The 20731-nt window shown below is 39.0% G+C and overlaps 1 protein-coding gene across 3 annotated transcripts in view; it reads left to right on the plus strand.

The window, feature by feature from the left end:
* Window positions 1-19871, plus strand: part of TPR (translocated promoter region, nuclear basket protein) — a gene marked incomplete at its 5' end in the record, with an annotated part of 38577 nt that extends 18706 nt beyond the window's left edge. The window contains 26 exons of one of the 3 annotated variants that reach the window (XM_080349173.1): window positions 16-200; window positions 636-783; window positions 1175-1312; window positions 1938-2069; window positions 2378-2508; window positions 2865-3075; window positions 3408-3554; window positions 3945-4143; window positions 4803-5008; window positions 5689-5750; window positions 6686-6894; window positions 7598-7870; window positions 8621-8769; window positions 9174-9257; window positions 10760-10960; window positions 11189-11320; window positions 11810-11900; window positions 12335-12519; window positions 13419-13487; window positions 14385-14494; window positions 15138-15244; window positions 16024-16119; window positions 16311-16467; window positions 17946-18064; window positions 18700-18798; window positions 19653-19871. In XM_080349173.1, the coding sequence (XP_080205299.1) occupies window positions 16-200; window positions 636-783; window positions 1175-1312; window positions 1938-2069; window positions 2378-2508; window positions 2865-3075; window positions 3408-3554; window positions 3945-4143; window positions 4803-5008; window positions 5689-5750; window positions 6686-6894; window positions 7598-7870; window positions 8621-8769; window positions 9174-9257; window positions 10760-10960; window positions 11189-11320; window positions 11810-11900; window positions 12335-12519; window positions 13419-13487; window positions 14385-14494; window positions 15138-15244; window positions 16024-16119; window positions 16311-16467; window positions 17946-18064; window positions 18700-18798; window positions 19653-19708 (3696 nt within the window). In that variant the 3' untranslated portion in view covers window positions 19709-19871. The remainder of the gene's footprint in view (window positions 1-15; window positions 201-635; window positions 784-1174; window positions 1313-1937; window positions 2070-2377; window positions 2509-2864; window positions 3076-3407; window positions 3555-3944; window positions 4144-4802; window positions 5009-5688; window positions 5751-6685; window positions 6895-7597; window positions 7871-8620; window positions 8770-9173; window positions 9258-10759; window positions 10961-11188; window positions 11321-11809; window positions 11901-12334; window positions 12520-13418; window positions 13488-14384; window positions 14495-15137; window positions 15245-16023; window positions 16120-16310; window positions 16468-17945; window positions 18065-18699; window positions 18799-19652) is intronic. The other 2 variants (XM_080349174.1, XM_080349175.1) reach the window with 2 other exon arrangements.
* Between the last annotated feature and the right edge of the window lie 860 nt (window positions 19872-20731).

Raw genomic sequence — 20731 nt, forward strand, 5'->3', positions numbered from 1 at the left:
ACAATTTTGTTGTAGGATGAAGCTTCCAAACTCGCGTCCCGCTGTGAAGATTTGGAAAAACAAAATCGATTATTACATGAACAGCTGGAAAGCCTGAGTGACAAGATGGTGACTTCGATGAAGGAAGCCGTGCCAACTGCAGTCAATGTTTCTCTCAATGAGGAGGGCAAATCCCAGGAGCAAATCTTGGAAATTCTTAGGTAAACTTGACTCTGGGCTCCTTCTCCTAGTGTGGTTATAAATTAGTTGCAAATTAAATAGTTCTGTATTACTTTAAAGGATGATGTATAAAACGTAGGCGCTTTTTTGCTAGGTAGGAGGTTGTTGTGCTACATCAGAAACTAAGAGAGATTTCTTTCTAATCCCAGGAAAAAGCTGTGGGTCAGTTAAGACAGGAAGCTAAATCAGATTTTAGCAAAAGTGATTGGCGAGGAAATTTCCTAGAGGTGATTTATTTCTCATTGTAGTTCTTAAGAGTTTGTGTAGATTTTCACTAATTCTTATCTAGGAGTCTCTTTGATCTTTCTGCACCAATTTCTATATTCACTAGATCTTCAGATACAAGATGCTTCACCTTGAAAAGCTTTGTCTTGCATTTTCATGGGCATGATGTGTTGTTCGTTGTCTCACTGCAGATTTATACGTCGAGAAAAGGAGATTGCAGAAACTAGATTTGAAGTGGCCCAGGTGGAGAGTTTGCGGTACCGGCAGAGAGTTGAGCACCTGGAAAGGGAACTCCAGGAACTGCAGGACAGTCTCAATGCCGAGAGGGAGAAGGTGCAGGTATGGTTGGATATTATCACTTAGGATTTGAGTAAGAGGGGGCTGTTCTCTGTGTTCTACTCTGTCTTTGCTGCCTGTGCCCAAAAATGAAGTTTTGGAAGAACTGGGAGATTTTAAACTGTGGTTACTGTATAGCCAAACCGAGGATCTTGTTGCGAGTCCTATGGAGCAATGTGGCAATTCTAAAATCACATAAGTAGGGAAAATAAAGATAATTTCTCTGTCTCTTTTTTTTTTATCCCCTATTTCTGAAATGGTATTTACTTACTTTGAATGTACATGTGAGATAGTGAACACATGATAGCTTTGCAAGGTGGTGTTCTGCCAGATCCAGAGAAGTATATATGCATGTGCAAGCAAAACAAATGACTGAGTTAAATCTTTTCAAAAGGTGACAGCCAAAACCATTGCGCAGCACGAAGAATTAATGAAAAAAACTGAGACCATGAACGTACTGATAGAAACCAACAAGATGCTAAGGGAAGAGAAGGAGAGGCTGGAACAAGAGCTACAACAAATTCAAGCAAAGGTTGGTACTGAGGCTCACATATCTTTTTCAGATATTCAAGCCGATAAGTTATTGTCTGGATATACTATTGCTAATTACAATAAATACATGATTTAGATTGTGCTTATTCCTTTACGTTATATGCAAATGAGGAAACTTTCCATTTAGAATTATAGAAGACTTTGGTCCCCCTACAACATTTTGAAGTTCAGTAACAAGGATATTATGAGCAGGTGAATGAAAAGTGGCACCTGTAAAGCAGACCACAGCTTTATTACGAATTTAAAAGGGCGATACTGCCTCCTCCCATTTCTACACACCAGTTATTTGCATGGGATCCAGTGCACTGTTGCTTGGCTTCTAACATGTAATTAATAATCTGTTTCCTCTACCAAAGTACAAAGTGAGAATCCAAAATTGTGAAGTTGCACCTGTATAATTTTCTCTATAGGATCATCCCCTGTGCTTGCTCCTTTTCCTTCTCCCTGCCCCCAGCTCACCACTGAAAGGCAGAGAGTTGGAAAAGAACCTTGACTTCTTGAGGGTCTGTCCCTCTTACTGTTCTTACTTTTCATGACCTACTGTATTCAGTTTCCTTCGTTCTTATAAAATCCAGAGAGTTTAGTCTCCAGTTGTGTTTTGCCAGGTACGCAAGCTTGAGGCAGACATCCTACCGCTGCAAGAGTCTAATGCTGAACTGAGTGAGAAAAGTGGGATGTTGCAGGCGGAGAAAAAGCTGTTGGAAGAAGATGTTAAACGCTGGAAAGCCCGGACTCAGGTGAGGAATCCATGTTTTCAATAATGTTGTGGAAAACCAAAAACCACACACAAACCAACAAAAACTCCAAACAACAGCAACAAAACTCAAACACAAAACCCACAGAAAAACCCCAAACAAAAAAAAAACAAGCTAAGAAATGTATTTTAATTATAAAGCGTTGCTTATACAACTTCAAAGTAGGCTACTCTAATTCATAGACATTCCAAATCAAAATGCAAAAGCAGTAGCTCTAATTCAAGGAGATTTTCTGGATATAATTGTATAATGATCTTATGAAAACGCAACCTATTTTCTCAACCTTTCAGCATTTATTGAGCCAACAGAAGGATACTGATCTTGAAGAGTATCGGAAGCTGCTTGCGGAGAGGGATGCAAACACCAAGCGCATACAACAAATGAGTGAAGAAACGGGCAGGCTTAAAGCAGAAATAGCCAGGTGTGGCATAAGTCAGTTATTGAAAAGTTTTGTGCAAAGCAAAATATTTGAAATAAAGCTGGATCTGAAAGTGGAATTTAACTATCTCCATGTAACTATGCAACTTTTGGTATTCTTGCTGTAGTGTGATAATAAGCAGGTAAAATAAAGTGAGAGTTGTTTTGGAAGCTGTCTTTTAGCTGAACTTCTTCTAAACTAATGTATTGTATTCTACAAGTACTCATTTGTATCATAAAATCCTAGAAAACAATTCACTACAGGTAATGCCTGTGATATTAGATCAATGAGCAATATCGAAACATATTGACTATTTCGAACATCTCATTTGCATCTTCCCCTAATCTCTTGTTATTTAGAACTAATGCATCCTTGACTACAAGCCAGAATCTTGTTCAGAGCCTGAAGGATGAAGTAACTAAAATAAGAACAGAAAAGGATACTTTACAGAAAGAACTGGATGCTAAAGTGGCTGACATACAAGAAAAAGTGAAAACTATAACACAGGTCAAGAAAATTGGGCGCAGGTACAAGACTCAATATGAGGAGCTGAAAGCACAACACGATAAGGTAGTTACACTTTGCGAAAAATTCTATTTTAGAAGTGTGTTTTCAACTAGAATAATGCATAATCTAGCTAATGATCTTCACATTCCTTTTGTATAATAATCTATGAATACTTATCTGTGAAGAGAAAAGCAGAAAATGACATCATTTATTGTACTGTTAGCTCAAAACATGAGCTGCATATCACTTAAGATTTTGCAGTATTCTTAAAAAACTTAAGATTAGAATCGCTGAACTTTTTAAACCATTGGTTTGCATGCAAAAGCGACTTGTGAAAGTAAGGCTGATCTCATCAGATGGAGCCCTTTAGCCTGATACTACTTGACATCTTTCAGATGGTTGCGGAAGCATCAACTCAGCCTCTTGTAGAACAACAAGAACAACAAGTTTCTGCCCAGGAAGTACAAGAGCTGAAAGACACTCTCGGTCAAGCTGAAGTGAAGACAAAGGCTTTGGAGGCTCAGGTTGAAAGTTTACAAAAGGTAAGAATAGAACAAACATGGTAAGGACACTGAACAATTTCAGAGTACTTAAATATGTAACTGTGAGGAATGGGAGGGTGGTTTTTTGTGTGTGTGCACGTGTATGCACAGAAATATGCAAAATGACCTATTTGTGCCTCTACCTTGTTGGGAAGAGGGACCTTAAACTTTGTTTAAATCCTGTGCCCAGCGTGTCACATTATTTCTTGGAATGAAGAAGTGGGAAAACTAATGCTGTTCTCTCAACTGTTGCATTTGGAGAGGACTGGTCTCCCCTATTGTTAATTAAAAACCTTTTAATATTAATAAAGTGGCCAGCTAATACTGGGTCCTTGGGGCTTGTTTAAAGTAGCTGGTTGTGACCAGCAGTTGCAATCTCTCTCTTTCTAGACTATATCAGAAAAGGAAACGGAAGTTAGAAATCTTCAGGAGCAGATCACACAACTACAATCAGAACTTGCTCGTTTTCATCAAGATCTGCAAGAGAAGACTACGCAGGAAGAACAGCTCAGGCAACAGATCACTGAGAAGGAAGAGAAAACGAGGAAGACCTTGCTTGCGGCTAAGCAGAAAATCGCACAGTTAGCTGGTATTAGGATATTTTATTTCTGGCCTTAAGGTGTCTTCTGTTTGGCCTTTTTATTATTTCTATGTAAAAGCGTTTAGACAGGATGCTTGGGAAAACACGGCCTACTTCATATTTTACTTAAACGTTTTTTCTGGATTAGATGTTACAGGAATTGTTCTAAAACTTAAATTTTAATTCCTTCAGGAGACGAAGTATATGACTAGCCGTACAATGGAGGTAAAAGAAGTTTTACTCAGTTTTAGCCAGCAAACGTGATAACTCCCATTTTTTATCTTACTGTTGATTAGAGATGACACAGGTAATTTTCTCTTGCCTTGCCTAAGTGTACAAGTGCAAAACAACTCCCTCCTTTACTTTTAATTGATGTTGAGAGGAATGATGGTACCAGAGCTTGCTGAAAACATCTTGTTTCTTTTGCAACTACTTATGTAGTTTTTTCTTTATATATCTTTATTATGTATTTTTATATTTTAATTTTTTTTAAATAGAAAAATGGAAAGTGAAAGTTAAAATTACCTCTAAGAGCTCCTTTGCTAGCTTAACAGTTTTAATAGGTTAATGATGTATTTTGACATCTTAAAACAGCCAGGTATTCAGCATGCAGGGACTTAGCAGGCAGCCTTACAGTGGCGAGACTGAATTCTTTCCTTTTCATTTAGGTACAAAAGAACAGCTAACGAAAGAAAATGAAGAGTGGAAGCAAAAGAGCAGCTCATTAGAAGAGCAGAAGACTGAACTGGAGGTACGGATGAGTGCATTGAAATCCCAGTACGAAGGTCGAATCTGCCGTCTGGAAAGAGAGCTCAGAGAGCAGCAGGAGCGCCACCACGAGCAGCGGGATGAGCCGCCAGAGTCTACAAATAAGGTACAAAATCCTTTTAGGCAGCTGTGTGAGAGGAAATAAAGGGCTTGTGTGTCTCATGACGGAGCGAGAACAGCTGTCAGTGCCCTTCTCTAGCTTGGTTTGGTTTTGTGTGTACAGTACTTAATGCTCAGGACTGCTTTACATGAAGCTCTTTTCTCTAAACATCCTAAATAGCAGATGGAGATTCTTGTCGTAGGACTATACACTATATATATCTCAATGAGCCCCCCACATTGCTACTACCTTCATTTTGGAAATATAGTTAGCTTTAGGCAGGACTCAGAGCTTAATTTTAAACATATTTCCTGCCATAGGCAGAATTCTCAGTGCTAACAAGCACACAGATCATTCAGTGCGAATTAACCCATGGGCTCTTTGCACTCTGCCCTCTACTTCTATATTTTTATCCATGCATTCAGTATAATGAGTTCAAGCTCCTCTTCTCTCCATAGCTTTAAAAAATACCTGAGAAATTACTGAATTGGTTTACATACTTGCTATCACTGCTATGATTTCTCTGGAGAATTTGCAGTATTCCCAGAGTCTGACTAAGTATGGTAGCAAATCTGTTAAAAAAACCCAACTACTAGCAAAGAGATCTGTCTGCTGAAGTATTTTACCAAATTACTTGCTCTTTTTTGTATTTACGTGGCACGATACTTCTGTTTCTTACTTCATAGGTCCCAGAACAGCAGAGGCAAATCTCTCTCAAGTCTACGCCAGCTTCAGGTGAACGAGGAATGTGAGTTGAAGGGTTTGGGGTTTTTGCAGAGTTTGTGGCTGGTGTTTTTTGGTTTTGTCTTCTTTTAGTTGCTGTTCTTTTTAGTAAACCACTGGCTTTTCACAATTTTCTTTAAGCAGCTTTCAAGATACTGATTGACACAGTATGATCTTCCTGTCTACTCAGCTGCATTTAATCAATAAAGCGTTTAAGAAGTCAAATAGTCATATTAACCACCAAGAACATGGTATCTGGGAAACACAGAAGATTTTAAAAATACTTTCAGACTTCAAGATTCTTGTGGTTATACAGTTTCGATTATTATCTGTAATCTTTTTGGTTTCGGGGCGGGGATATTCCTTATGCAAGAATCTCAAACAGGAGAAATGGGCTGAATAGAAGGTAGCTCTAACAGCAGATAAAATAGTCAAATGACTAAGCTCTAAAATGGGAAATATTACTGTATTACTGAGTTTAGGTGACAAACTCAGTTTTTATGACAGCATCCTTTTGAAGGGAAGGCTTTCAAAAATGTTCCTTAAATTTTGACTGATCCTTCTCTCAACCAAAAGATGATGTTGCTCTGTATTGAATTAAGCAGTTAGTTTTAATGTAAGATGTATTTTCTCGCTGTAATAAAGACCCAGCACAGCTAATAGTGCTGGCTACGCGCTGCTCCATTTGATCTGCTTACAGAGTTCTAGTTGATTACCTTTGAGGAAACCTGTCAAACCTCTAAGTGGGACAAAACGCTACTTATAGCATAGTGGGTCTATCTTTTTTCTTTTTTAAATATATAAAAAAATTTGGAAGACAATTCATTATGCCTGTGTCAGGCTTTTAAATTTTAAACCTTTAAAAACGAATATTTCTGGCTATGAGAATATATTTACATGTCATGTTTTTAAAACCTGCTTTCTGTGCTACCATGGTGAAACCAAGATCCTGTTTTTCAGTGCTAGCACTTCAGATCCACCAACAGCAAATATTAAACCAACTCCTGTTGTGTCAACTCCGAGTAAAGTGACTGCTGCTGCGATAGCTGGGAATAAATCTACTCCAAGAGCCAGTATCCGCCCGATGGTGACACCTGCTACTGTGACTAATCCTACCACTACTCCGACAGCCACAGTTATGCCCACAACACAGGTGGAGACTCAGGAAGGTGAGCATTAGTATGGTGTAAGGATCTACAATTAATCATAGAATGGTTTGTGTTGGAGGGCCATTCCCAGCTCCCCCAGTGCCCCCCTGCCATGAGCAGGGACATCTTCAGCAGCTCAGGTTGCTCAGAGCCCCATCCAGCCTGGCCTGGGATGTCTCCAGGGATGGTTCATCCACCACCTCTCTGGCCAACCTGGGCCAGGCTCTCACCACCTTCAGGGACAACAATTCCTTCCTCATGTTTGGCCCAAATCTCCCTCCTTGTGTTTAAACCATCACCCCTTGTCCTATCACAACAGGCCCTGACAAAAAGTTTGTCCCCATCTTTCTTATCTGCCCCTTTTAAGTCTGGAAAGGCCGCACTAAGGTCTCCCGGAGCTTCTCTTCTCCAGGCTGAATGCCCCAGTTCTCTCAGCCTGTCCTCATAGGAATGAAATAATAAAAACTTTGCCTTGAAATCTCAGTAATTATTGGTTTGAAAGTACATCAAATAATTTTATCGTCCCTGCATTTCTTTCAATATTGCACTTCTATGACTGCTTCTGTTGCAACAAAGTTTATGATTCCTCAACTGAAGATTGTAAGCAATGTTAACTCTATCTGCAGAACACTGAATCTGCTTATTTAGGGCGTTCTGAAATGGAGAATGTGAATTCTAGTAATCAGCATGCCGACAGTTGAATGCGCTCCCATTTGCCTTTCAGCCATGCAGTCAGAGGGACCCGTGGAGCATGTTCCAGTCTTCGGGAGCACCAGTGGGTCTGTGCGTTCCACCAGCCCCAACGTTCAGACGTCTCTGTCTCAGCCCATCCTGACTGTTCAGCAGCAGACTCAAGCCACGGCGTTTGTGCAGCCCACCCAGCAAAGCCACCCTCAGATTGAGCCCGCTGCACAGGAGCCGTCCCCGGCCATCGTGGAGGTCGTACAGAGCTCACAGATAGAGAGGCCCTCCACTTCCACAGCCGTCTTTGGCACAGGTTGGTTTTATTTTCTAGGCCTGCCTTTTTGAATAGTTCCTCGAACCCCTGTTAAGCCAGGCCTAACTTCAGCAAAAGAATTTGCACTTTTTTCTCCCGCCTGAGATTATTGCAAGTTTTACAAACTTCTGATGTTAGGCTCCTTTCTCAAACCTTAAGAAATAGTCACTGAATTCCTTGAAGCAGAAAATACAAACTTGTGTTTATCCGTTCAGAGCAGCGTCGGGGTTTAATACGTTAAACCTTGCTGCCTCTGTTTCCATGGTACTGTTGGAGCAAGGTTCATTTTAGGAGTCATGAGTACTTAAGCTGGAATAGAAAATATAGAGATGAACACAAAAGCTTAGTGTGATACACTGTTGCACATCTGTTTGTCCTGCATAGTCTAAAACGTTTATTGCCCAAAATACACTTTTCTAAAATGCTTTTTTTGTTTTCTAGCTGATACTCTGTTAAACTTGTAGGTGAACTTGTCAGAAGTAAAAATGCTGAAAAAATATCTTAATTTAATTTTAATTACATTTAATTACATCTGGGTTCAGTCAGGTCATGAATATAGGTCCAAGAGTATAAGACTTGTAACCAAAGGGGCTGATGGTTCCATGGCCTAGGAAACAGCACAAAGCGAGTCATTCTGATACTACTTGTTATCATCCAATGTAGAAAAAAAGGTGATATTCTGGAATAAAATACTAAACCTTCTGATTTTCTGGTTCGTACATTTGAAAATAACAGAAAGGCTCTTTTAAGTTTCAGCTACTCCAAGTTCTTCGCTATCTAAACGTCCACGAGAGGAAGAGGAAGATAACACTGTGGAAAACTCAGACCAAATTTCAGAGGAAACGGTGGATGTGCCTCTTCCGAAGAAACTGAGAAGCGTACAGAGAGTTGGACCTGAGGTTTGTGACAACATAAGATGCTACTACTTAATCTGTCTTATTAACTCTGTATGAGGTGGATATTGCATACCAGAAAAGGGCAAGATGGTGTAAGAATGTTATCACTTAATTAGCTGAGAGGATGGAGGTGGAATGGGAAACCTTGGGGGTTCTTTTTTGGTCCCGAAAAGATTTAGAGCACTGAGGTGCAGTGGACTGGAATGGGGAGACTATTTCTCCAAGGCAGAGAAATCTGAGGTGCCATATAAAAGCAGAGCAAAGGAGTAATAGTGGAAGGGGAACAAAATGATGCCCGTGATCTTTGTGGGAAAAGATCATTAAAAAAAGAAGTTAGAAAAATCTCAAACATCTCAACTTCAGCGCTAATGATGTGTTTTAAACAAGAAAAATAAATGTTCTTTCAGGAGGAAGTGACAGCAGAAGAGAGCACTGATGGTGAGGTAGAAGCTCAAACATACAATCAAGACTCACAAGACTCAATTGGAGAAGTAAGCATGTTTGAAAAGAAAAATATTTTCAGCAGAAATAGCTGCCTCTTTTATTTCACTATCAATGTTTTGATAGTTTTCATATGTTTTTCATATCTGAAACTTTTCAAGTGGAAATCACTTTAAACCATTTTAAGTTCAGACTTGCTGTGTTCAAGGATACATATTTGGGTTGTATTGCACTCTACATATAGCTATATAAGTAAAATTCAGGATGTTAATGAAGCTTTGCAATTTTGAATTTCAATTTGATGTGGCGTTTTAGAAATCCTAGTGTCCTTAACCCCAGTTTTCTATAGTGAAACTGAGATGGAGAGGTTAAATAAGTCACAATCTTAAAATGGAATTTGTTTTCAGTTCTTCATTTACTCCTTTGGAGAGCTTCTCTTTGTTTTCTGGCCTTTGTTTTACAGAAGGATTTGACAAATCCTCAAGCAAGCTTAGTGTTAGATGGGTCATGATGTGATAGACAAAGAAAATAAGTTGGTTTTGTTCTGGTTCTGTAAAATGCCCATTGTAGCTGTGTTAGGAAAGCTAAATATAGCTGTAATTTGGCAAAACCCCATGTTGAGCTGTGGAATCTATTTTCTTTAGGCAGTGACAGGTTCTGAGTCTTTAGTCGGTCATTTTTCCCCTTGTATCCATCATATGTTTAAAAAGCATGACAGACATTTATCTCCTCATTAAATCCTAGCTGTGTGCTTTCTATTCCACAGGTATCTTTAAACCTTCTTTAATTAAACAACTCTAGTACTCAATGTGATAATTTGAATTCTGCTGCTAGACAAGCATGTGCAACTTTAAAGTAACATGTTGTTCAGAAAATAGTAACCTAGTTATCATATCTAAACCAAAAGTCTTGAATGCTACAAAAGGGATTTGGTAAAGTCTTGATTGTTTTTTTAAGAGATTGTGAGGGACTCTCTCTTATGCACTTGTCTTTTTTCTGAACACTTCTAGTCATACTTGTCAGATTTGGTTTACATGTTTTGACTGTATGTACGTGCTGAATGGAAGGAGAAGTGTTTGCTCACTTTGTGGCTGGTGATCGTGTGCACTGTGGTGCTGTTTCTCCAGAGCAAAAGAACTCTAAAGCAGCAGCTCAGGATTCCTGTGTAGAAGAGAGATGGTTGCAGGTGTTGGTGATAGCACCCTGTTTGTCCAAAGTAGATGGCTAAACATTCAGAGAGCAGATTTTCATGGGTGTGCATTCAAATACATCATATGTGATACAGCATCCCTAGTGATGGCACCTATTGGAGTTGAACTCTGTTGTCCTTGTGGGTCCCTTACAGCTGAGGACGTACTATGATCCTATCCCAAATCAGATTTGGTAGGGAAGGGTAAAATATTTGTGTTGTAGAGCAAGGCCTCCATTTGACTGAGGTTGAGATCTGAGAGATCTCAGAAATTCAACACATGCTTTCTTGATGAACATGTAAAAATTGGATATGCCGCATTTGATTTTGGTTCCTCCGGTAATTCACGTTTCTCTTTGGCAGGGTGTTACCCAGGGAGAGTACACTCCCATGGAGGACAGCGAAGAAACTTCTCAGTCTATCCCGATAGATCTTGGACCTCTCCAGTCAGATCAACCAAATAATTCATCATCCCAGGATGGTCAGTCCAAGAGAGATGATGTCATCGTAATTGACAGTGATGATGAAGATGATGACGACGAAGAAAATGAAGGCGAGCAGGAAGTACGTGTAGCATGGAATTACTTTATTTATGAATTACTTTATGATTTTTATCTTTGATCCGATGTAAAGTTCACTGTGTGGGACTAATTGTTTTTACTGTATAAATACTCTGGATTTTTGTAGTCCGGACTTCCAGTGTGTGGACACAGCCTGTTCCGGCTGTCCCAGCAGTGCCCCTGCTGCAGGACACGGCTCAGCCCATCAGCTGCTGGTTTTTTATGGTTTTAGGACTATGAGGATGAGGAAGAAGACGATGAGGATGATGATGAAGACACAGGGATGGGAGATGAAGGTGATGACAGTAATGAAGGAACTGGTAGCGCTGATGGCAATGATGGATATGAAGCAGATGATGCTGAGGTGAGATTTGTACTTTTTTTTTTTATAGCTTGTTAAATTTTTTGGAATAAATCGGTGTTGTGATGCATCTGGACAGATTGACGTACTTGAAAGGAGAAAATCTTAGTGTGAATTCATCCCAGAAAATTGAGGCTGCAAGTAGGTGATAGTAATTCCTGTGTTTTCACAAGAAGACTCAACTTTGAATGTTTAAGAACGTCGAATGAAAATACAAAGTACAGGGACAAGCAACAAATAGTGTAGTTGCAAAGCTAGTAAGGCAGTTTCTTCAAAAGCTGGGTATTTCATGATTATTAAGCGATCATGGCTCCATTGTTCACGTGTGTGTATGTACAGATACGCAAAACTTCTGAAATTTCATACAGTTGTATACGTTTACACGATTTCATAGATATTTACAGAAATATTTTAAGATTTTGATGTCTGATATCTTTACAGGATCCCAGTTGTTCAGTGCTAATCGCATTATGTCTATGTGGGGTTTTTTAGGGTGCTGATGGCACAGATCCTGGAACAGAAACTGAGGAAAGCATGGGAGGAGGCGACAGCAACCAGAGGGCAGCGGATTCCCAAAACAGCGGTATGGTTATTCCATGTTTCTGCAAAGTCTCTGTCTGTAAGAAGGGAAAATGTAGAAGTAAGAATATAAAGCAAAATGCTAAAAGTGATTTTAACCTGAAATGTGATTGCTTTGAATTTTTTTTTTTCTGGATATATTCTGCATTCCCTTTAAAACCATGGAAGCTCTGGTTGCTGTGGAAATTGCTCTCAATGGCTCAGTAGATTAACCTCCTCTTTCTAAATCAGCACTTAAATAATCAGCGGGGTTTTTTTCAGTGCTGGTGTTGATGTAGCTGGCACAAGTGCTCTTTTAAGTGCTTTTAAATAACAGCGCTCAGCTGTCACCACTCTTGCAAGGGTAGAAACATCTGTGTTAATATGGAAGCAGAATTTGAAGACTTGCCTTCGTGTTTTCAGCTCAGTTTGGGGAGCACACCCTTCTGTATGTTTTAGGAGAAGGGAGTACAAGCGCTGCGGAGTCCACCTTTCCTCACGGAAGCCCACGAGAACAGCAGCCATCGTCTGCCTCAGAGAGACAGGCCCCACGGCCCCCCCAGTCACCGCGCAGACCCCCGCATCCCCTGCCCCCACGACTCACCATTCATGCTCCTCCGCAAGAACTGGGTCCCCCAGTGCAGGTAAAACCATCTCTAGCATTTGAGAACTTCTGAAACTTTAAAAAAAATTACCGTATTATTTCTTCTAAGTAAAACCCAAGTACTCTGCCTATTGTAAAAATAGATTACATCTATTTACCATCCTGAAATGGTTAGGCTTGATCTTGGGTGTCTCTTCGAACCAGAATGGTTCTATGATTTTACAAGTGGTATCTGAGCAAACGGACTTAACCTGTCTCATCCTGCAGATTATGGCTGGACAGGGATCATTAACAAGAGTCAAGCACTCATGATGGATTTGTATCTTGAAATTCTTATACCAGTGTTGTATCAATCAGTGACTATGGATATTTCCATTATAAAAGCTGTTCTTGAACAGATTGTAACTTGGACAGGTTTGCAGGGGTTTTTATTGGTCCCTGCCCCAGTACAGACTGGGCACAGGAATGTTGCTGTTCATTTTCTAACCTAAACCTTTCACAATCAGTGCCTGACCCGTGATTATGCTTTAACACAGACCTATAGATTTTGTAAACTAAACATCACACCCTGAATTTTGCAAAAATATCCTGACTGAAATGTATGCATTACCGTAAACTGGTTCTGAGTCTCCAGGCCACAATATTTCAGTGGTCAAGTTTTCTGTCCTTGGGAGATAGTTGAGTAAAATAGTAATGTCACTTACCTGGAATTTAAACCTACATGATTCTTTCACGGTTAGACCAGGCAGCAGACACAAGGTGTGAAGCAGCCACAGTCTGTTCTTTAAGACGTTACGATGATGTACTGAGCAGTGTTGTGCACTGACATGTCATAGTTAAACTTATTTAGCCACTATCTTTCATTCTGATTGAACAATTGTATGTTATTAGAATTCCAGGAAAGCATTCACACTGCTTCTTTTTTCCTTTATTGTAAAGAGAATCCAGATGAGTCGGAGACAGTCAGTGGGGCGTGGACTTCAGCTGACTCCTGGTATAGGTGGAATGGTAAGGACATGAGCGTCTACTGCTAAAAACCTGCATTGAGGGAACATTCATAACTCTTGGGGTCTGTTTTGTTTTTTGAAGAAGTTTAGCTACTGACTTGAGGGGTGGGATGGTTTCTGTAGCCTTGTAGATAACATCTTAGTCCTGTTACTTTCTGTATTAATGAAAGGTAAATACTAGAAAAGTCCCAGGAAGCTAAAGCTGTTCAAAAGAGCTTGAATTTCCTTTTGTGTAGGGTGGTCTTAATTACTTGTTTTTAGAATCAGTCTTTCAAAGTGGATGGAAAAATGAATTAAATGTTTTCAACCTCATCCTTAAGGAGCAAGGCTAATCTATGCTTTCTGTCTGTCTCTTTGAGCTAGTTTCCAACCCTTTATTCAACTTCAGCTCTGTTTTTCAGAACAAATGTTCAGTGAGGGAGGAGAGAGAGACTGACTAAAAAAAAGTATCTTTTCTGAGATCAGGACACAAATCTATAGGGAACAGACTATTTGATTCACACTGTGAAAAATCCCATATGGTCAGTACATTACAGCAATCCAGATAAAGACAGATGATTCGTATCTGTTTATGAACACATCACCCTAAGATTGCTTTGTAGTCTACAGGAAGATGTCACACTTACATGGTAGGATGGTCTCATGGAGTAGACTACTAAAAATCCTTTGAAAGATGGGTGACCTGCAAATGTGTAGTTTTTATTCTGGTTTGATTTGGTGTTTTTCATCACCTGTACGGGCAGCCTATGAAACAAGCTCAGATTTAGATGTCTGAAACCGGGCAAGAATTTTGTTAGGGCTAAATCTTTGCTTTACTGGACAATGTGGAAAAAAAGCAAACTAACCTTTAACTTAGCTTGGTAGAAACTGGAAATAACATTGTAGGCTCTCATATCAGCCTCTTTTTTTCCAGCAGCAGCACTTCTTTGATGATGAGGACAGAACGGTTCCAAGCACGCCGACTCTTGTCGTTCCACATCGTACAGATGGGTTTGCAGAAGCCATTCAGTAAGTAGATGTAAAGAAAAGAATAAGGCAGCTATTTCTTTCCATTTTGCAGTGGAATGAAAATAAATTCAAATTAAATGAACTTGTGATTGGAGTCACGTGTTAAAATGTGCGAAGTGTTATGATAGATGACTGTATTTACTAATAAGTAATCGTTATTTGAACTGTGTATCCTGAAACTCATCAGCAAATCAGGAGGCAGATAATCTCCAATGTATTGTAATGTACTGACTTAAGAAGAGATCAATAAAAAAAAATAGGTTCTTCTATTTAATTTCTTTTCCTGTTCTTTACCCCACACTCCCTGCCCCCCTAGTATTACCAATAAAATAGGTAAAATTATCACTTCGATTTGGGGGGATTCAGCAATCCACTTAAAATTGTGAGAATTTGTAGGATGACTAAGTAAAGAATATTGTCTTCCGGATTGTTTTACTGACTTTGGAGGCAGTCCAGATCAGTTTTGAGAAACTAATTGCTATTTAATTAGCAGTAGTTTAGCTGATTTTTGTGGTTAGTGTTAATTCATTTTGTCTCATGCATAGTATGTTCTCTTGTTTTGGTCAGCTGGCTTTCTGGCTCCCCTACACCTCCCCAAATGACCTGAAAAATTGCAGAATTCCTTACATGTTTATTCTGATAGTTCCCCCCAGGTAGCTGGAGTTCCTAGATTCAGATTTGGACCCCCTGAAGATATGCCCCAGACCAGCTCGAGTCACTCAGATCTTGGTCAGCTTGCATCGCAAGGAGGTAAACCAGTTCTCTACTTTCTTTTCTGTGGTTGCTAGAGAGAAAACCAAATAATGCAGTCAGTAAAATGCAGTTCTACTTTGGGTGCTTGTTGAACTGTGGAAACCTGCGACTCCTAAGTAATTGTCACCAGAGAGAGACTAACAGAAAGGAAAAAGGTGTTTCCTCCAAGCTGCTGTGCTTCTGTTTGTAATATGATTTGTAAAGTGGAATGCTTCTCTGGGTAGGAGCAACAGGCTTGTGAACCAGAGAAACTGGAATTTTATGCAGCACAGAGTGCTTGCTGGACACAAGAAACTTCATTTAAGGAGAAATTAAATATTGAAGGAATGGATTTAAGCTTTATTTTTACTGTTGATCGTAGCTTTCCTGTAGTAAAATAATAGGAGATAACAGCAAATGCAAAAAAATCTTTGGGATATAGCCTTACTTGCAAAGAGATAGCCAGGCAGTTGGTCTATAATGGTTTTGTTCTCATAAATCAGTCATTTTCCCCTCTATCCCCATCAGCACAGAATGGGTATGCTTACAAGAAAAGAAGAAAGCTCACAGCAAAACAAGCACATAAGGAAAGGATGAAAGTAAAACAAATATGTTTTCATCAAGGTTTTATCTTCCAATAAATTATAATTGGCTCTGGCAGTAAGTCAAACCAACTTAAAATAACAATCTCCATATTTAAGTACAAATCACTGAACTTCATCAAGTGTACAGAGAGAAGACAGTTAATGTAGTTTTTAGCTGGCTATTTTATTTGTCACTAAAACTTTGTGTTGCAGGTTTAGGAATGTATGAAACCCCACTATTCCTTGCTCATGAGGAAGAATCGGGTGGTCGCAGTGTTCCCACAACACCATTACAAGTAGCAGCACCAGGTAAGTGACAAGACATTTTCAGGCTGAAGTAAAGGCTGGAAACCTTGACTTTCCCAGAAAATAGTTAAATTATTATTATAGCGCTTATTGCTACATCGGGAGTATTTCCCTGATGTGCTTTTCATTTCCAAAGGTTTTCTGTAGGAAATTCGAACTAAGTTGATGTTTATTAAACTACCTTTCATGTACAGTGACAGTTTTTACCGAGAGTGCGTCAGCCGATGCTTCAGAGCACGCTTCTCAGTCTGTCCCCATGGTGACCACATCTACCGGCAACCTGTCCACCACCACGGAGCCTGGAGCGGGTGACGACGGGGACGAAGTTTTTGCAGAGGCAGAGTCTGAAGGGTAAACTGTGACTCGTTTGGTTCACTAAGACTTGATGTCATGATAGTTTTTCATCTGAGTGTGCTTGCGATTCATTTTCAAGTTTAACTTATTCTGGTAGGAAGGACAACTCGAAGAGGATTTAGTAATTTTGGGAGGTAGTACAATCTGACCTTTTCTTCTAAACCCAAAGATTTTCTTCTTCTGATTTAGCGTAGCTAAAAAGTCACCAGAAATCATGATTTCTTTATTTTTTCAGAATGTAGAGGGCTCTGTAGTAGTCAGACACTGAGAGTTAAGGCCCCGCTTTGAAGGACTAGGGTTTGTAGAATAAAAGGTAAAGCATTCCCCTTTGTTAGCAGAGAAAATCACTTCTTGCTCCAAAGGATCTGCAATGAAGTCATTCAGTTTGGGCAGTGAAAGTACAAAAGGTGGAGCACAAGGGAAGAGAATAAGCAGTTTTTAAGAATTTCATAGACAATGATATTGTCTTCTACTTTTCAAGTGCAATTTTTAATATTTATAGTAATTGCTCTATTTTTATTATGATCAAATGCATTCCAAATCTAAAAGGGGACATGTTATCATCTTATATTGTGTTTTGCTTTTGATTTTTATTGGGTACATAATAATAAAAAATGTGTAGTTCACAATTTACCTACACTTTCATCTACTGATTGCAGAAGGTTTGGTCATAAGAAAAATGAAATGTTCCTGCTGCAAGTTAAATACACCACACAGTTTTCCTGGTGCAGCACCAACTTGGACTGCAAGTCTGCATGCGAATAGTTAGGATGGAAATTCTGATCTTACAATCGCATATTTGCTTCTTACAAAATATTTAATCTTCAGTGAATTAGAAGTGTATCCGTAGAGAAACTAAATGATTCGTGAAGCAATCCATAGTTGGGACCAGGCTTTTAGCTTGGTGGGAAAGCAAGTCAGTTGTTAGCAGGGAACAGTCTACTTTTGGTTATCATCTTCCAACAGTTTTTATTATACTAATCAAGGTAAATAAAAAGTATACTAAAAAGTGAGCTACATTTAAACTAAATTGAATGTTTAATTTATTTTTTCCAGCCCTATAATGCTTTTAGGCTTTTATCTTTCGAAGACAGAGTCCGAATAACATAGGTATTGCACCCAGGAGTGGTCTTTAGGCATAACCAATTAGTGCGGTCCATCTGCTTCATTCTTCCTGTCTAAATAAAACACCACCATCACATCAGGTTTTGTTAGTTATTAAATAGCTTCTCTGAGATACAGTTAGTCTGTTGAATGTGCATCTGGAGTGGTCTCCATCTCAAGGAAATTACATTGTTATTTTTTACAGTCCAGATAAATCTCTCATGATTTAGGCAGGGGGAACACAAGAAAACAGGATAAAACCAGGAAGAATTTCTGGGGAAAGACGGGAATCTGTCTGCTTAAAGGTGATGCTTTTTTTCCTCAGCTTTTTGAAACGATGAGAATATAATTATATGTTCCTTCTCTTACAGAATTACTTCAGAAGCAGGCCTAGAAATTGATAGCCAGCAAGAAGAAGAATCTGTTCAGGCATCTGATGAGTCAGATCTTCCTTCAACTAGTCAAGATCCTCCTTCTAGTTCATCTGCAGGTAGGGGTTAATTGCTGGAAGCAATTATTTCATACTTTTGGACCAGCACTGCTTGTAGCCAAGATACACAAAATAAGACAGAACTCTTGAAGCATCACTACATTTTTATGACTATAGTCTTAACAGCAAAGAGTTTCTGCTTGGAGTGCAGTAACTGGAGTAGGCTGAAGTAAGAATAATGCTTGAAAGGGCAAAAGTTATTGATAGAGTGAAAAGTGCATTAAAATTATGTATAACATAACCACACTTATTTAACAATGTATTACAATGTATTCCAATATCAAACAGCAAATTTCAACAATGCAAATACCACAATTACTTTTGCACCAACTTGATACGTTGATGATTCTATCCATTGTTATGTTTGATGTCAGATTTAAAAATATATTTTTCATTCAAACAGTAAGTAAATCACAGTTGAGTTATCAATTTACCAGCTAGCGTGGGTGATAAAAGAAGTCCCAAACTGACTTGCTTTAAGGCTTTTATTTACATGAGAGAAGCTGTGAATGAAATAAGGATGCACTTTCATAATTTTGAAGTAAAATTTGAGAGCACGATGCATATCAAATCATGTAAACATTGAGAAGCAGCACTAGACACAGACGTTCTTTCCTGCATTTCCACTTCTTCAGACACAAGCAGCAATCAGCCGAAGCCGTTTCGCCGTGTCCGACTTCAGCCACCGACATTGAGAACTGGTGTTCGGGGTCGCCAGTTCAACAGACAGAGGGGTAAGTGTTCATGGTTGCTCAAATTCAGCCTTTTTCAAACAATTCTTAGTACTTTCTTCCTGTGGGGACCATATATGAAGTACTACTTTATATGGCTACATTTGCTTGTAAGACATTGAGTAATACAGCATCCCTGCCCTAACTTCCAATGTGCTCCCCTAAGAGCTCTGTAGTTTTGATTTAGTATGTTAGTCTGAGCGTTGTTTAGCCAGGCAGACTTTCTTCTTATGTGGCACTTGGTTCTTAGCAGTGGACAGAAAGTAAATGGCAGTAGATTGTGAATTTTATAAAGTTTTAAAAGATTTTTTTAAATGTTAGGACATAAGTTTAGAAATCTTTGTTTTTTAACATTGCATATCAGTTTCCCATTTGGTACATCAAAGTTTCTAGATATTATATCACCATGTCTTATGTCGATTAAAAAATAAAGTTTTGGGAAGCATTACAGATTTTTTTGGAATTCGATATGGAGTTAAACCACAACAATAAACAGTTGTTTGCAACTTTTGAATTAAGAAAAATCCTTAGATGAATTGTATTTGGCTTGGCATTATTTTAACATTGTACAAGACTTGCTACTAGCACTGAAATACAGGTGTCTGGTATTACAAAGGAAAAAATAAAGTGAGGAGGCAGACTGAGGATTGATGTTCTTTATAGTCTTATCACCATTTGTTTAGTAACAAAAGGGGAGGGAGGGCAGCTCAAATGTTACCTTCTGGTAACATTTGGAGCAATTTCCAACAGAAAAATGAAGTATCACATGTACTAATGGTTGGTTAGAAGGGTGAAAAGGATTTATATTAATGTATTTGTTGTGTGTTTTTTGTCTTTTCTTTTTCTTCCTGACACAGGTGTAACTCATGCAATGGGAGGCAGAGGAGGCCTGAACAGAGGCAACATTAATTAATGATCTGTAAAGTAATTACAGCTGTGTATACAAAAGTGCCAGTTTGCCTGTGGTTGCTTTAGTGTCATGAAGCCAGAGCTTAAAGCAGCGTTTTATACTTAGATTTGTGTGCACACATTTCGATGTCTTTATTAATAAAATTAGACAAAATGTCAACATTCAAATGGCATCTTTTTTCAAAGTCCTCTGCTGCGCATCACTTGCTAGGACAGTTGTACCAGTCCTTGGTTACAGTCTTTCCTGTGAGAGCGGTAACGGGTCTTGCTATTCTTCTGCCAACATCCAAACTGTAGTACCGATCTGAAATGAAGACAGGTCAGAATTAAATTCCAGAAGCTACATCTAGTACATGGAAAGAATCTTGAAGGTAACGCCTTCCTTTTGGTTTCATTTAGACATAAAGAACGTTTTAAATTCCATGTTCATGTATGGAATTGAGAGGATAGAACAATGAATTTTTGTCCTCGACTTTAAGTGTCCTTTTCTGTGTTTAGCTAGGCTTTACAGTACTGCTAATAATTAAATCTGTTCCAAGAACAGTGAGGAGGGAATAATACTATTCTACTGCTGGAACACAGAAATAGTCTTAAGAGTTTGGAAATCAAACAAACGATCCTGAACTGACTACAAAAGTGGGAACTCTGGTCCCCGAGTGTGAATTGGCCTGTGCTAAGGTCAGAACTAGGTCATACTGGCAGAGATTTAGTTTAGTATCCTGTATTTGGATACATCTAGTTTCTAGAGCTCATTGTTTTTTCTGAATAATCCAGAAAATTCTGAGGAATGCTTTTACATGGTCCTGGCTAGAGGGAAAGGACCTACCTAATCTGGGGTCATAAAGTATTTTTTCCTGTGAAGCAAAGTGGCTCGCGTCCCTCCCTTTTTTGTTCTGTCAGAAATGTAGTTCCATGGTGAAAAAACTATCGATGTGTTAGCGGTCCAAGGATTTCAGTCTATCATTAATATAATTCTGCATTTAAGTGTCAGGTTTTTTGTCACTTTATAAGCCTGAACTCTTACGGC

Source organism: Nesoenas mayeri (genome assembly GCF_963082525.1).
Source record: "Nesoenas mayeri genome assembly, chromosome: 8".
NCBI lineage: Eukaryota > Metazoa > Chordata > Aves > Columbiformes > Columbidae > Nesoenas > Nesoenas mayeri.